This window comes from Colossoma macropomum, unplaced genomic scaffold, assembly GCF_904425465.1.
Source record: "Colossoma macropomum unplaced genomic scaffold, Colossoma_macropomum, whole genome shotgun sequence".
Lineage (NCBI taxonomy): Eukaryota > Metazoa > Chordata > Actinopteri > Characiformes > Serrasalmidae > Colossoma > Colossoma macropomum.
Window position 1 is genome coordinate 33,555,543 of NW_023494802.1, and position 17,558 is coordinate 33,573,100.

Below are 17,558 nucleotides of genomic sequence, written 5' to 3' on the forward strand. Positions count from 1 at the left end.
CGGGGGACAATTCCAGAAAGCATGATAGTGGTTGTCTGTTAAAGCTGGACAATGTTGGCATTTATCACTGTGACTAAATCCCATACGGTGTAGTTTAGAGGCTGTGATATATGTTCTGTGAAGGGTTTTATATTGAATTAGCTGGAGTTTTGAATTGCTGGACATAGAGAAGATATCACAGCATATATTTTGCCAGTTGATATTACATGTTTCTTTTATATCTGATATCCATTTTTCAGTTGGGAGTGAGATAGTGTTGTCTTTTGAGGCTATAAGTTTATATATTTGTGATAACATTTTCTGAGGTTTTAGGGAGTGTAGTTTTAAGTAGAGGGGAGGAGTGTGATTGCAGAGATTTCCACTATTAACTGTCTTCTTTAGAACATCTTTGAGTTGTATATACTGAAAGTGACAATTATCTGGTATATTGTATTTTTCTTTGATGTCATCAAAGGTCATGAGCAAGCCACCAGAGAACAACTGTGCCAGGCTGGTTATTCCTCTCTGTTTCCAGGCTGAGAATATGAAAGGTTTGTTATTTATTAAAAACATGGGGTTGTTCCACAAAGGAGTTTGACTAGAGGGAGAGTAGCTGTATTTAAGAATTCTGTTTGAATTCCACCATGCATTCAGGGTGGTACTTATTGTACTGTATTTATAAAATTTTGTTTTTTTTATAGCTTTGTCTATGAATGGGATACTATTAATGTCCAGTTCTTGAATTAAACTTTCCTCAATATCTTGCCAGGGTTGGTTTGAGCTAGTTGTCCAATGTCTAATGTAAAGCAATTGATGTGATAGAAAGTAGTAGTAGAAATTTGGGGCTCCAAGTCCTCCAAGATGTTTAGGTTTCTGGAGGGTAGCTAACTTGATTCGAGGCTTTTGGTGCTTCCAATAGAGCTTAGTCACTGCATTGTCAAGAGAGGAGAACCAGCCTGACGGTGGGGTAACAGGGGTCATAGAAAACAGATAATTGATTTTAGGAAGGATATTCATTTTAACTGCTGATATTCGGCCAATTAGAGATAATGGTAATTTATTCCACCTTTCTAGATTATCCTTTATTTCTTGCATTAAAGGTATGTAATTAAGTTTATACAAATCATTTATGTTAGAAGAGATATGAATACCAAGATATTTAATAGACTGGGCGAAATGTTCAGATGGTATATCATAGACCTCATCATCCCCGTTGAATTTACTTAGAGGCAGAAACTCAGATTTGGACCAATTAATGGAATAACCAGACACCCTGCTATACTTATTTATCAGATCATGAACTGATGGAAGGGATAGTGAAGGGTTAGTAATATACAGTAAAACATCATCTGCATACAGACTGATTTTATGGTGGTATGACTTTGACTGTATACCTGAGATTTTATTGCACTGTCTGATAGAAGCAGCCAAGGGTTCAATAAAAAGACAAAACAATAAAGGTGATAAAGCACATCCTTGTCGACTTCCTCTTTGTAGCTGAAAGGGTCTGGATATATGTCTGTTTGTTGAGACTGAGGCAGAAGGTGAGTTGTATAATGTTTTCTAGGTTATTTTAACCAGGAATGATCAGCCTTTATTGAAACTAACGAACATCCTGACATTACAGCTTGCACACTTTGGGAAACAGCAAAAGTGGTGATGAGAGGAAAAATCATTTCATACTGTTCTAAAAAGAAGAAGGAAGACTTAGTAAAAGAACAAAAGCTGCAGGGGGAGGTGAAGAGATTGGACCTTCTGGCCTCTCAGACTCCTACTGATTCAATTATTAAAGAACTAATGAAAACTAAATACGAACTTAATAATATACTACAAAAGAAGACCAAGCAAATTTGTCAAAGCAAATGTCTACCTCAAAGCATTGAGTCATTAAAGGTTAAGGCATAAATGATTCCTAAGCCTTTACCATGCCCACTGGGGCAGTATGCTTTAGCCTAGAAAGATTAGGTTTAGGTGTGTTTTTAAGTGTTTTTCCTCATCCTTCATCTCAGCTGTCTTATTCTAACTTAGTTATGTCGTCCTCATTGGGCAGAAGTTGTGCCTGTAGTTAGCAGATGCAAAAGTGTTGGTTGGGTTTATGTGAATACAGTGTTCTGGTTGATGTGTACGCAGTCTTGCTATTGTTTAAGGCAGAAACGTCTACTGCAGACAGTTTGTTACTAATTTCAACATTTGTAGATATGCTATAGAGAACCATCACGATGAGTGTAAAATGGTATGTAAACCGATTGATGTCAACGAACCCAATTTATGAATTACATCAACATAATCAACTCACTTAAGTAATGACCATTCTGGGATGGGACCAGCAAATCTAGGATAGCATTGCACCATCTATGACAGATCATAATTTCAAACATTCCAAGAAGAATATTTAGGCTCACATGTGTATTTTTACCTCTGCATTTTTTAGCCTAACATATAAAGTTTTCTTACTGTTTCACTGACTGACCGCTGCTCCTTACAGGATTTTGAGTCCTCTCTGTGGGCGCTGCAGGTGCGTAAAGACAAACTAAAGCAGAAAGAAGAGCAGATGAAGGACTACCAACAAAAGTTTGACAACTTCCTAAAGGTAGTGTCACACTGTAGATGCAAAGGCCTATCTGCTGTAGCTACACTATTCTACAAAAGACTGGAATCAGTACTCTTATTAATAGTTGTACAGTGTAGAATTTAAATATATACTAAGTGCAAAGATGGAATTTTTAAATGTTTAATTCACTATTTTAAGTATTTTGACCACTACTTTTTAAATACGAGGCATTCTGAATGTTAATTTAATTATTAATGAACGTTAACTTTATTCTCGATACTATGCTCTCTTCATCATTCAGGATATTTCTAAAAAAAAATTTCCTTACTCCCTGCTAATCCGTGAATCTGTGAAACTGCAGAGGACTAGCATATTGGATTCACTTTATACAATTATCTGCAACAAAACTGGTTTTACATCTTTGAAAATTGATCCCAAATTAAACCATAATACAACTATGTCTTTCTGTGCTCCATGCAGGATAATGAGGCCAAGCGCTGTCGAGCGATGAGAAAGGTGAACCGGGAGAGGGAGCTGACCAATAAGAAGCAGGCTGACCTCCTGGCCCTGCAGGAGGAGATGAAGTCTTTGGTCAAGGAGCGGGATAAACTGATGAAACGTGTGAAGAAAAATGCCATTTATCCCAGGTTTTTGGATAAAGTGGTGCAGGCCAGTCCACAGGTTAGTCTTTCATTTAAAAAAAACACCTTTTCATATGAATGGAAACCCAGTGTCTTAATTCGTAATTACGAATACATAATAATGTCCTGTTGTAGTGAAGTAGAATTAAAAGTAAGTAAAATGAAACAAAAAAAATCTTAGCTTTTAAAGATTTGGAATCTAACCTAATTCTAGTATGATGCTTGTAATGTGCAACTTAATGTTTCAGATATAAACCTAAATTCACAAAAAGTCTAAACTGCAGGTAGTCAGAATGTGGCTTAGTGTTATCATGTTGAAATAAGCATGGATGTGCCTGAAAAAGACGTCATCTAGAAGAAAGCATATGTATGTATATCCTTCAACATTAATGGTGCCTTCACAGATGTGCAAGTTACCCATGCCATGGCGACTAATACAACCCTATACCATGACAAATCCTGGCTTTTAAACTTAAACTGGTAACAATCTGGATCGTCCTTTTCATCTTTGGCTCCAGACAACACAATGTCCATTATTTCCTTTAACAAGCTGAAAACTTAACTCATCAGATCACAATACAGGTTTCCACTGTGTATTAGTCTATTTCAGATGACCTCAAGCCCAGAGAAGTCAGCAGCGTTTCAAGATGTTGTTGACATATGGCTTCTGCTGTGCATAGTACAGTCTTAATATGTGGATGCAGCAACCAACAGCATTCATTGACAGCCATGTGGTGCAACACAGAAGCCTGCTGGTTTTTAAGGTCACAGGCATTTACTTGTGGCTTTTGGCTTTGCCCTTTCTCCTGATTCCCTGAATGATGCATATTATCATCAAACAAGTAGATATTATGCACTGAAGAGGGTGAAATACCTAAAACTGTTGCAGCTGCTGGTTAAAGAATGTTGTTCTTAAACTGTTGTATCATTATGTTGGATAAGTGGAGAGCCTTGATCTATCCTTGATCATAAAGTATTTCCTGGATGTTCCGTTTATACTCAAGCATGATGGCATCAAGATGTTTTTTGAACATTTCACAATGTTCTACTCTCTTTGGAACATGTTGCTGGCATCAATTTCAGGATGAGTGTATATATACAAAAAACAGTGAAGTTGATCAGGAAAAACATAGTATATCTTGTTTTGCTCAATACAATACAAATCTTTGTTTTCTGTTTTTGTCTGCATTTCACATAAGGTTTGTAATCATTAGAATGCTAATTATTATTGCAAATGTAAGATGTGCCCAGAATGATGAACAGAGTTGTGTGTGATTCTTTAATAACTGAGAAAACTGTATAACGTTGACAGGGTTATAATAAAAATTAATATCCAGAATACTCAAGGCGGATAATTTGACAACAAATGACCATATATATATTAATATCATACATAGGTAATGGATAATTTATTATAGTATGTTATAATTTAAGTATTTCTTGTTCCTGCTATAGCTTGGAAAGGCTTGACTAAGCATGCCAATTTGGCAAAAAATGAATAAATTACTCACTAGTTAGCATGATTTCAATTGCACAACACTAACTGCTAGCTAATGACTTTCATTCATCATTAGCGGTCTTAGCTTCTGTGCTTAAACTGTTTCTTTAAACTAAGAAGTGATTCCAAACTTTTGAACAGTAGTCCATAAACAACTCAGCCAGTGAAGCACCCTCTCAGTTTCAGGAGGTGCGTCAGCTGATGTCCCGTTACTACACTCTGAAGCTAATGAGTGAGGACCTGCTGCAGATCACTCAGCAGAACCAGGAGAGCATGGAGAAATCCCAGGCCCAACTGGCCCACTTCACCAAGCAGGGCAATGACACAATTCTCCAGTATAACAACACTTTGTCCCACCTGCAGAGTCAACTGGACGAGGCCCGAGCAGAGGGCATGATCTGGGTGAGAGGGGCCGAGTACACATACACAAAAGGAATACAATAAACTATTCTAATGGAATTAGTGCCAATCCAACTCCCTAATAGGCCAAAGTTGCTCCCTTTGATCTGCTATACAGTACTGTTCAAACGTCAGGGACCACCATTTATTTATTTAATTTCCCCCCAAAAACAGACATTAAGTACATTAAGTTTTTAATTTTTCTGTGTGAGAAAAAATAAAACAAAATATTTTTAAAAAGTAAATTACACAGAAGCCTCAACAAATATACATAATAGCATTTTTTCAGTATTTAGTGTGTCCATTACATTATTACAGCTTCTATTCTTTTTTCAGGAGACTTGACATCAGTTTTTCAAAGAAATCTGCAGGGATATTTTTCCACACTTCCAAAGTTCAGTCTTAGAAGTTGGTTGCATTTTCTGCTTCTCACCTTCCAAGTAATCCGCATTCAGTGATGTTGAGGTCTGGGCTCTTCATTGTTCTGAGAACACCAGCAGCTTTTTTGATATCAAATTCTTCTTTTTTTTTAGTCTTTATTTCCTTTTCTTAGTAAAGGCTTCTTTACAGCTACAGTTTTCTTCTCATAGGGGAAGGATGGACAGAAATACCTGTAGATTTTTTCAGATCTGAACTATGAGTGGAGCTTAGTTTTCTCCTCTCTCTCATAGCTTTAAGTACTATGGTCTATCTGATTTTTGAACTCTAGTTTTGAGAACCTCCTTATGCAAGTGGATTATCTTATATCTAATCTCCTCAGAAATATCTCCTGGAAAATGTTCTTGTACTTAATGGCTGTTCAAATAACTAAATGGTGGTCTCTTTGCACAGTACTGCATCTCCACACTGAAGCATATCAGATCTTTCAGTTTTTGGAATGTATCACTTATGCATTTACTCATATATTACTCATACATGCACTTTTGGCAGGTAGGTATTATACAACTGCATCTTATAATAATAATAATAATAATAATAATAATAATAATAATAATAGCAAAGGCTTCTGGGTTACAAGCTTCTAACAGTAAAAAACATCATGTCTACATGTCCAATGCATATTGCACCTTTCAGCATATTCATGATGTAACATGTGGACGAGTGTAATGGTGCATAATAGCCTTTTGATTGAAACTGCTGATACTGTTGATGCAGCTAATTTATGCATATTGAAAGAATGAAAGATACTCACCAGTTCTTTATCACACACCTCTACCTTGTAGCTCCACCTTGCTGGTGTGCAGTTGGAGACAGAAGCCCATTTGTTGCTGCACAATTTGTGTTAGTCATCGTCTAGCCCAGGGTCCTGGAGGGCCAGTGTCCGGCACAGTTTGGTGATTTGCATGCTCAAACACATATGACTCAATTCATCTGCTAATTGTGAGGTTTAGTAGGTGTGTGTGTTTGAGTGGGGGAATGAGCAAACTATGTTGGACACTGGCCTGCCAAGCCTGGAGTTGTGCATCCCTGTTTTAGGCCTTCATCAATGGTCAGTTTCTGAACACAGAGGCACTGTTGGCTGGATATTTTAAGGTGGTGGACTACTGTCAGCCTAGCAGTGACACTAACGTTGTGCGTCACACACACTGCCACGTCAGTTTCACTGCTGTGTTGAGAATGGCTCACTGCCCAACTAATATCTTGTCAACAGCGGTCCTGTGGTCAGAAACTGAGCAATGATGAACCGGACAGGCTACAGCCTGTAACTGTACATGAGTTTTACAGACTTGGTTCAAAGTCAGTTTTGGACTTTCAACTGTGTGTTCAGATGTTAAAAATTCTCAATATTACACAGTAATATTCGGACTTTGGGACACATTTATTTCAAAACAATCAAAACTATGTGGCCATGAGGGCCAGGGATGCAGACAAAAAAGGAGGCGACTGAGTAAAAATCCAACAAAAAAATGATTAAGCAATTCCAGCTCATAAAGAAGCAATCACATTCCTTTTTTTTGAGTGACCTGAATTTTGTACAGCACAGTGATGAAGGCTTTATTAGAACTGCATTATTCGTCTGTAGCCACTCTGCAGTTCAGTACAGATAGGCATTGCTTTGTTGCAGTGTAGGAACAGTGGCCTATATGAATGCCTGATTTAAATAAAAGCCATCCACTGTCTGTATTACTGTCACTCTGCAATCAGGAGTCAAGATGGGCCCACATTCAGAACACAGCAGCCAAGAAAACTCTCCTGCTGGGTACAATCAAGATGGCCACACTTAACCTGTACCAGAGTGTTTGCAAGAGGGCCAAAGACACTGGAGATGCACCAATTGCCCCAGAGGATACACTTAAACAGCTGGAAAAGGTATTACCAAAAGCTATTAATATTTCACAGAATGTGTAGAAATTGAACTGTTGTGTTTACTTTTCATATCTACAGTGGGAGATCATTAACTCTTCTGATACAATAAAAAGTCATATGGTCATGTAACTAGCAGTGAGCCAAAAATACAGTATGCAGAGGTGGGTAGTAAGTAGTTATAGGCAAATGCAAAAGTATGAACACCTAAGTGAAAATGAGTAAGCATATCCTAATTCCTATTTGTTTTAATGTAACATATAAAAAAGCATAAACTATTAAATGTGCCATAACTTTTGTGCAGGTCAAACATTATGGTTCATTTTCCACCCAATATGTTAAATTCAGCAAAGAAATGCACAGAGGTGTGTTCTCTGTAGAGGATGTGCTTCAACAAAACATTTAGCTGCTTAAATGGCCAGGAAACGCTGGCAATGTTTTACTGCACACTTCTACAATTTAAGAATAGCTCAGCCAGTTTGCATTACAGTCCATGTAGTTACTGAACAATAAGCCTTGGTATGTAATAAGTGTGGGACTTTAAGGGGTTAATTTGTTTGCATATAAAAACTGTATCACTGTATATGCAGTAATACTGTAAATCGTGGTATTTGTATTACCAAAAGCAAAATTAAAGTAAATATATCTAGATCTATTTTAGCTTTCGGATCAACAGCAAGTATAGCTACCTCATTTACATGATGATGATGATGATGATGATAATGAATGTATTTAATCAGCTACTTATTTTCTTTCTGTTCATTGATAGATCCAAACATTCTTATCTGACTTGATCTCCATGTGGGAGGAGGTCAGCAGGTCACGATCGCTTCTCCCAGGGGCATCGATAACAGACCGGATGATCTGGACACAACTTACCCAGAAGATGGAGAATGTGTTTATGATTGTTGTACTTTTATTAGTAATAGATCTAGAACTGTTCTCATTAACCCCTTTCTGCAGAACACCTAGCAGCCATTCTGCTGTAAGGGAAATTAGTTGATCAAATAAAACATCTTCCCATAACTTTGTTATCAGTTGGCTTTCTGTGTGTGAACTCTGTCCCAGATAGCAGGCAGTTTTGGGCCAATTCTGGCTTTCCTATATGAGTGTTGGTTGATTACGGGGTAGTTGTTAGGCATGCGGGCCAGACCAGGGCCAGATCTTGGACAGCTTCATTCTGTTTTTCCTTGTATCCACATTTGTGGGACAATTCTGGTGTGAATATTGTGGACCAATGGTGTAGTTGGGCCAGACTGGGACCAGATTTGGGCCATATCCTTTAGTTCTACTCACTTAACAGTGCGCAGGCCAGATCTGGGCCGAGGACCCAGCCGTATTCTGGGCCAGAACAAACCAAGGATGTGGCCCACAAGTGAGCCAGACAAATTTTGCTAACTGGGGTTGAGCTGCTAGTGAGCAGTGAGGGGTGAAAAGGGAGGGGTGGGAACCCCCTGCTGTTTTCCACACTAATTAATTTTATTATTTTTTAATCAAAATTTTAATTAATTCTCCACAAAGATAGCTGTGCTAAGATAAAACGAAAAGCACAACTGCTGCTTCTTCATATTAAACTAGAACTGCTACAAATAGGATTTAAACAAAACACCTTTATAAATGTCGACTCGTTTGCTCCCCAGCAAAGACAGACAAAAACGATTCACACGTAAATCACGCATTTCCATTGAAAAAAAATGCATAGTGTAAAAAAGGAGGGACCTCCAAAACAGAAATGGCTTTTTAATTTTATGGCTGCTGTGAAAAAGGTTTTAAAAATAACTATTTTGAGGGGTTCAGAGTGAAAAGACTCCGTCCTCTTTCAAAAAGTTTACACCATTTCTGCCACAAGATGGCGCCCAAATGTCAGAGATGCGTTAAAACGCTGCTCGAGGAAGCGCCAGAGCTCGGTTTCTCACGGCCTTATCGGCTAACCCCCCAATACATGTACTTATGACCTTATTCTCATATTTACCTCGGATTTCGGTACGAGAAGTTCACTTTCACTTTTTGGCTACCCGTTCATTATTCTTCTCTCACATGAATCACAAAATGGCTGGAACAAAAAAATCATAGAAACCATTAAAAGTTCATGTTGGTTCCCGGTGGTGTCTAATAGTCAGTCACTGAAGGTATTCAGTGTTTTCCTGATCGGTTGATTTCTCAGTGTAAACGATTCTAATGGTTTAACAAGTGCTCTGGGACTGATTCCAGATGCATTTGAAGGTTTCCTTGTGGGATCTAAAGGTGTTCTAGGAAACAAGTGCTTTCTAAAGGTAACCATTAAGCCAATTCCCATTAGAAAGTCAAACTATGCGGTTTTGATCCTAATGGTTCTATTATTTGCTGCTAGCAGGGACTCAACACATTCTCAAACGTACCAATGTAGGCATACTTAGTGAATTCAGCCACTGCACAGAGCCTAAAGTCATCATTCCCAATGCCAAGCATTAGCTACTCTTTAAAAAACTGTTTTTTATGGATGTTTATTCAAGGTAATGGCTCTCTTTAGAACCATGAGTTCTGTATAGAACCACTGCATGCTTAAATGTTTCTTTGCATGGCGAAATGGTTCTTTCACCATGAAAGACCTATATAGAACCTTTTTGAAAATGATTCAATACAGCACGAAAAAGAGTTCTTCTATTGTTATGAGGTCAAGCTTGTAACAGTAGAAGAACGCTATTTGGTGCTATATAGAAACATTTTTAGAAAGGTTCTGTATATAAACATATACAACGCATTCTCCATCATTCTGACAAACCGTTATACCATGTAAAGAACCATGTAAGCATGAAAGGGTTCTATATAGAACTCATGGTTTCAAATGGAACCATTCCCTTTACTAAGGATCCCATCTTTTTTAAGAATATAGAGCCCAGTTAGGAAAATTTGTCTGGCCAACTCGTGGGCCACATCCTGGAGTTTGTTCTGGCCCGGTATACAGGTCGGTCTTAAGTCCAGGTTTGGCCCACACACTGTCAAGTGAGTAGAACTAATGGATGTGACCCAAATCTGGCCCAACTACATTGTTGGTCCACAACCTTCATGCCAAAATTGGCCCACAAATATAGACAAGAGGCAATAGCGTGTGAAGCTTTTGCCTTTTCAGCCCAAAGCCAGATTCAATCCCAAAACTGTTTGCTATCAGGGAGGGCTATGAAGCCCCCCAGCACTGGGCTGTGGAGCAGTGGCACTACGTTCTCTGGAGTGATGGAGCTCCATACAACACCTTTGGAGTAAGTTGACATGGTGGTGGCATGTAAGTGTGTGTTGCACTGGTATGAGTGGATCAGACACAGCAGTGCTGCTGGAGTTTTTAAACACCTCAGTGTCACTGCTGGACTGAGAAAAAATCACCAACCAAAAATACCCAGCCAACAGCGTCCTGTGGGCAGCAGCCTGTGACCACTGATGAGGGATTAGAGGATGACCAACACAAACTGTGCAGCAACAGATGAGGCACTGTCTCTGACTTTACATCTACAAGGTGGTCCAAGAAGGTAGGTGAGTCCAATAGAGTGGACAGTGAGTGGAGACACACCACCACCACGTCAGTGTCACTGCAGTGCTGAGAATGATTCACTACCCAAATAATACTTGCTCTGTGGCGGTCCTGTGGAGGTCCTGACCACTGAAGAACAGGGTGAAAGGAGGCTAACAAAGTATGCAGAGAAACAGACGGACTACAGTCTGTTATTGTGGTGCAGCTGATAAAATGGACATTAAGTGTGGAAACAAGGAAGTGTCCTCGATGTTATGGCTGATCGGTGTACATTGTGACCCCTTGTTAATATCACCACCACTGTAAAGAAATATGAGTTGGTAAGTTTCTTTACGTTGAACTGTTTCACATCAAACCACTTTACAGGAATTTAACTTTCAAAGATTGAATTATACAGACCTTTTGAGAAATTGGTGGAATTCCCCTTTTACACTCTTGATTTCAGTTGGATGAGCAGGTGTCTACAAACTTTCTGACTTAAACTGAATACTCAGTTCACACAGAAATGCATTATTGTATTCTGGGAAGAAGAAAAAAAAAAACATACAGCTGATGAAATTCTCACCGAGCTCCACCATAGGGTGTGGCGGCGCACGCTGAGAGTAGACAGACGGGTTTTGAGCCTGGTGGTGGTAGAAAAAAAAGGCTTGTTTTTTTCTCTTCTGCTGGAGACTGTTATGTAAGGGAGGGAGAGTCTTCCCACCTCCCCTCACTGTTTTTGTTTTTCTCAATGAGCCAGGCCTTTTCTCTCCCCGGCTCGGGCCCCTGCGCCTGTCCGCCGGGCCCCTTTCCTGGAAAAAAAAAAGCCCAGCAGGGGCCACTCGGGGGCAGATTTTGAGGAGGGGGGGTGCATAGAGAGAGAGGAGAGCGAGAGAGGCAGTGAGAGAGTTGGAGGGGTGGGAGGGGGTCTTCTTCCCCTTCCTGTAAGTCACATGGCTGCAGATTTTGAGCTCGGGCCCTGCAGAAAAACCTCAGATTTGGCCAGACCAGGCTGTTCTCTGGTTAGAACGTGTTGCGTGGGTGCGGGTCACTGAGGGCACGGACTGCATGTCACTGAGGGCGCTCGGATCAAGGTGGGATTAAGTAGCTCATATCCTGTTCGCCCAGCATTGAAATGTAGTGCAAGTGTGAGGCGTGTTTACGTATGTGTTATGAGGCAGATGTTTACAGACGCTCACGCTTATAGGCTGTGCTCAAACTGAAACGATTCATCATGCTTTTTTGTCGTCCTCCGTGTTGCAATAAAAACTCCCATGCAAGAAAACGCAGACTTGCTTTGTCTGAACAGCGTGCGGCCCCTAGCTGCCATGAATTGGAGAGGAATTCCATAGATTTTCCGAACTTTGTGTGTAATTCAATTAGTGAGATGTAAACAAAGTCATTCAGAGTGGGTTGATGAAAAATGCTCTGTTCTAGAGAAACGTACCGACTCAGATTACCTTACAATGAGGGTGATAGGAACCAGGGGTCGCCATGTCTTTGACATATTTTATTTACTATCCAGAATGACCAGTGAACCTACAAGTCTTCTGATTTTTTTATACGGAATTCTGATAATGGTAAAAAAATGATAATTCTGAAAAAGTGTTTTGCCTCACAGCTTCCCATCCGCCATGTTAAAAAATGCATTTTTGGCCAAAAGATTATCTCATAACTTTCACTTGTCACTATTTCATGTAATAACTTTCTCTGAGGGAGCTTTTAGAGGCATTAAACTCTTCAAACGTTTGGTTCGTATCACCACCATCGGACCACTCTGAGTGACTTTGTTTATTTAACCATATAACTATGCAGGAGTTTTCAAAAATTGATGGAATTACACCTTCCGTCTCAGGCCTACAGCACATCTTCTTTGCTTTTGTGGCTGCTCCACCAGGCTGGAGTTGCAATGTAAATCTCTGGCCTCACACCAATTTAATTATGAATCAATAGGAAAGGATTTATAGCAGCATGAAGTTTCAGATTTCACCATGATTCAGTCGAAATCTGATTATTTTAAGTTATTTAAAAAAAATTCACTGAATATGTAAACATGCAAAATATTCATACTATTTGTACTTTTTAGATATTAATAACATATATTCAAGAAAAAAATAAGTATGTAAGAAAATAAGTCCTTTTGCATAGGCCATATTTTATGTTTCATTTTTTCTCCAATATGTTAAATTTTGCAAATAAACAATAATTGTGCATTAAAGTGTGCAGAAGTGTGTTCTCTGTAGAGGAACATATTTTACAAACAACACAACATGTGATCGAACCAGGGGTGCCAAAACTTTTGTGCAGGGTCTAATAAGACATATGATCCAGTGTCATTTACAGTATATTACAGAGTAAAATCTACATTTGCACAGTCATGCAGTGAAATGTTACAGAGTGCTGCCAACAGAGTGATGGGCTGGGCCACATTAAAAGGCCCATTGAATATTATTATGATTGATTATAATGGATACTGACGTTCCAAAATCAATATAGTTGAATCGCCACCTAAATCAATAAAAAATGTTTCTAGAGCATCAGTGCGTTGATGCTGTACTGCTAGCAAAGAGTTATACATTCATGAACTGCCTCTTCTGATTTGTAGCTGTACATTACAGGACAAACATAAGACAGGTCAATAGAGCTCTGGTACTCGGGGTATATCACAGTGTCCAGCTATGTGTTCCAAACCAACCTATGGTTTCCTGGTTTCCCAGGTGTTGGTTCTCCTTAAAGGACTCGTTAAAAGATATGTTTAGTGTCAGAAGTATTTCCGCTATTAAAGAAGGTACAGCTGATACACAAGTCATTGTGCTTTATTAAGCGGCTATAGTCGTCCACAGCCCCGCCGTACAATAGCAAGGCTTCTGGCTAACAGCTAGCGCTACACACAGCTCACGTCTGCACTCTCTCGCTTCCAGTTCCGACTGACCACAGTTGGGCCATTCTAACAGATTCATTTCCCCAAAAAAGATGAGCCCCACCTTCACAATAAGAGTCCTTATCAGAATAAACACAGAAAATAACTGCTGTAGAACAAATAACCCAGATTAAACATGTACACCTTTCTTGAACACACTACAATATAATTTCCAGTCAAAACAACATTAAGTACAAGTTAGTCATTTGTTAGGAGATATTTCTGAGGGGTTAGATATAGGATACTCCACTTGCATAAATCAGGAGAAAGTCAAAGGAAAATAAGTGGGGAAAAAAAACACTGGAGAGCAAGAACTTTTAAAAGAAACAGAGAAAACGGGACTTCTAACAACCGTGCAAGACCGGGTAGACCACCAAAACTGTCCCCAACAGATCAACAGCAACAACAGCAGCTCTTTGAGAGAGAAGAGAAAATCAAGCCGCACTCTTTCTTCAGATCTGAAAAAAAATCCAAGAGTCTACGTACAGTTGAGATTACTTGGATTGTGAAAAGCAGAAAATGCAACCAAGACTGGACTTTAGAGGCGTGGAAAAAATATCCCTGCAGATTTCTTTAAGAAAATGAAGTCAGGTGTCTTGAAAAGAATGGAAGCTGTAATAAAGGCAGAGTGGACAAACTAAATACTGAAAAAATGCTATTATGTATATTTGTTGAGGCGTCTGTAGAGTGAGTCTCCTGAAATGAATGAAAGCTGTAACATTGAATATGTCATTATATTTAGTTGTTGATGTTTTGTGTAATTTTCTGTTAAATATTTTTTGCTTTTCTGAGACTGAAAAAGGAATGAATTGTGCTCAATTGTTGTTGACTGGAAATCAAATAGGCTAAATGAAACAGTGGTTTCTGACTGTTGCACAGTGCTCTTTATATATCGAGGACAATTACAGTAAAACATTTAATTTTTTTTTTAACAAGCTATTGCTTCGACTTGGACTGCATGGTTTAAATTAATGAATATAGACCAAGGAAGCCCAATGAAGCTCTACCAAGATCTTTCTTTCTTCCATCTCATGTTTAAAACCCATTTCAGTGTACTAAGTTCAAGTTTAACAGATTCTGACTCTGCTCCCCTTCCTGGAGATGCTGTGGAGCAAGCTTAAAGTGTTGGTAACAGAAAACGGCTTTAACATTGACCCTTGATTGAATTGTACATTCCAAACAGATCTGGTCCTGCTTGCATATTCAAAGCTCCCACTGTTTTCCTTCTTTTTGATTATCTGGTTTACATACTGCCCTGTAATGTATGGTGGTGGTCTACATCACAGGCTTTATACATTGCAAGATTAATACCAAAACAAGAGCTGCTTTGGGACCCCCCCAAAAGCTTTTTTCTTCCTTTTTTTCTAAAGCAGAGCTGAGATGCTTTGGAATTCTCCCACTCACGGTAATTTTAGCTATGTGTCTGCGCGGCTTCCACATTTCGGAAACTAGGAATGTAAACAGTGCTCCCATTCTTGTTTACGTCTCGGTTTCGCGGTATAGAATTGGTCTCAGTTAGGGCTGGGCAGCAGTGGAGCTTTCTTTCTGAAGCTTTGCCCGCCACTCATCCTCTGCTACCCCGATTAATGGAGTTTAAAACCTGAATATTGCAATGTAGTCCCTCATACAAGGTTCTGAAAAGCAGCATTTTTTTCAATATTAACACAGTAGTATACAAAGTTTGGGCTAACACATCCTCTACACAGGACACAGTCATGCACACTTACTGTTCATTTGCAGAATTTAACATTTTAGAAAAAAATAAAACATAAATGTGACCTATGCAAAAGTTTTGGCACACTATATATTATATATATATATATATATATATATATGTATATATATATAAATATATAGTGTGCCAAAACTTTTGCATAGGTCACATTTATGTTTTATTTTTTTCTAAAATGTACATATATATATATATATATATATATATATATATATATGGATAATGTACCAAAACCTTTGCACATGCAGGATAATGCTATATTTAACTATATATAACTATATACTATAATGCTATATATTAACTATATTTAAATGTGTTCTCTGTTACATTTAGAAAACCAACAAAACATGTCATTTGACCAGGGCGCCCAAACTTTTGCATACCTCTGTATATGCTGTGGTTATTATTTTTGTGATCCAACTAGCAAGTATGGATGTATTTTTGTATAATCTTAGCCTCAGCAGTGTAATTTCCAGCTTTCCCAAACTGTGTTTGATTTTGAAAGAGCTTATTGTGAATATTCATGTTCATGTTCATCATTCTCAGGACTCTGTTTTCAACATCTGTGAGAATGTGGCTTTTAAACCCAGTGTGTGTAGTACTTTGCATGTGAAAAACAGTGTAATTGGTTCATTAATCCCCCAAAAAAAGTAAGTAAAAGAGTTTTTACTAAGGCAAATGTATGATGTTCTTCATTGCTGTAACTTCAAATAAACTCAAGCAGTTCGAAAACAATCTTTCCAAAATAATTTACACAATTTAGTTTAACAAATAGTTTAATCAGCCTCTCACAAAAATCCAGCTAAAATGACAGTAATCTACTGTTAATTCACAGCACTCATACTGTATTATACAGTTACAATACTGTTTTTAAATATAGTTGTTTACTGTATTTGTACAGGTCTGTCCTGCACACCTGCATTTCTAATGTACAGCTCATATCACTGTAAAAATAATGTAAAATTTAGAGTAATTATTGGCAGCAGAGCTCTGCAGAGTGCTGATTTACAGCACACACTTAAAAGATGGCTCTTCAAGGGTTCTTTAGTAGCAGCGATGGTTTTCTGTTATTGTTGTGATGTGAAGCTTGTAACAATAGAACCATTTTTGGTGCTATGCAGAACCATTTTCAAAAATGTTATTATTATCATTATTATTATTATTAATAATAATAATAAATAAAAAGAAAAACAATGCAAATGGGAACCATAAAAGACAATAAATGTCCAGGCAATCTACTTTAAACTGAATGTACAGCATCAATACTAACACTACCACTACTACAACTACTACTACACTCTTAAAACAGATGTGTTAAAAAACAACACACTCTGTCTTTAACTGGACATATCAGTGTGTTTGGTTGAAAACAGCACATTTTGTGTTATTTTACCCAAAATGTGTCAAAATATTTCTGTGCCCAGTTTCTGATTTAACAGGCAACACAAGTGTTTTAACACATCACTTTTTAAAGTGTCTTAATTCTACTATTACTACTACTAATAGCCTTATAATAATAGTCTTAAGAATAGTAATAATAGCCTAATAATAATATTATTAAGAACAATAATAGCTGTCATTTTTTGTAATTTACTGTTTTATTAATAATATGATAATTTGTTGATATTGTGATGATAAAATAACAATTTTGTAATAATAATAATAATAATAATAATAATAATACAAGCCAACTGAATTTAAATACAATAGTTACTGTAAAGACCATCATTATTTCTTGCTAACTCAGTTAAGTGTGATTAGTCTCTCTCTCTCTTTCTCTCTCGTGATAAGTCTTGCTCTTTCGTGATGACTCTCGCTCTCTCGTGATGAGTCTTTCTGTCTCTCTCTCTCTCTCCTCTCTCTCTCTCTCTGTCTCTCTCTCCCTCCCTCTCTCTCTGTACAGTTCGAGCAGCGCTGGAATGTTTTTAGTGTGGCGCGCGGAGCGGGGCGCTCCGGCTACGCCCACTTCCCGCTCGGCCAATCCGGGGCGGGCAGCTGTTTCAAGGCGCCCCTCGAAAGCCCGTCGAAAGCAAAACAATGATAGAAGAAGTAA

General features: G+C 38.3%; 1 protein-coding gene across 1 annotated transcript; it reads left to right on the forward strand.

Moving 5' to 3' along the window:
- The first annotated feature begins 1,197 nt into the window (after window positions 1-1,197).
- LOC118822890 (coiled-coil domain-containing protein 42-like) lies at window positions 1,198-17,546 on the forward strand. Its single transcript, XM_036592217.1, has 7 exons — window positions 1,198-1,523; window positions 2,465-2,569; window positions 3,011-3,211; window positions 4,850-5,071; window positions 7,214-7,378; window positions 8,142-8,282; window positions 17,409-17,546. The coding sequence occupies exons 2-7, from the start codon at window positions 2,531-2,533 to the stop codon at window positions 17,544-17,546; spliced, it is 906 nt and encodes a 301-aa protein (XP_036448110.1). The 5' UTR covers window positions 1,198-1,523; window positions 2,465-2,530.
- The last annotated feature ends 12 nt before the right edge of the window (window positions 17,547-17,558 follow it).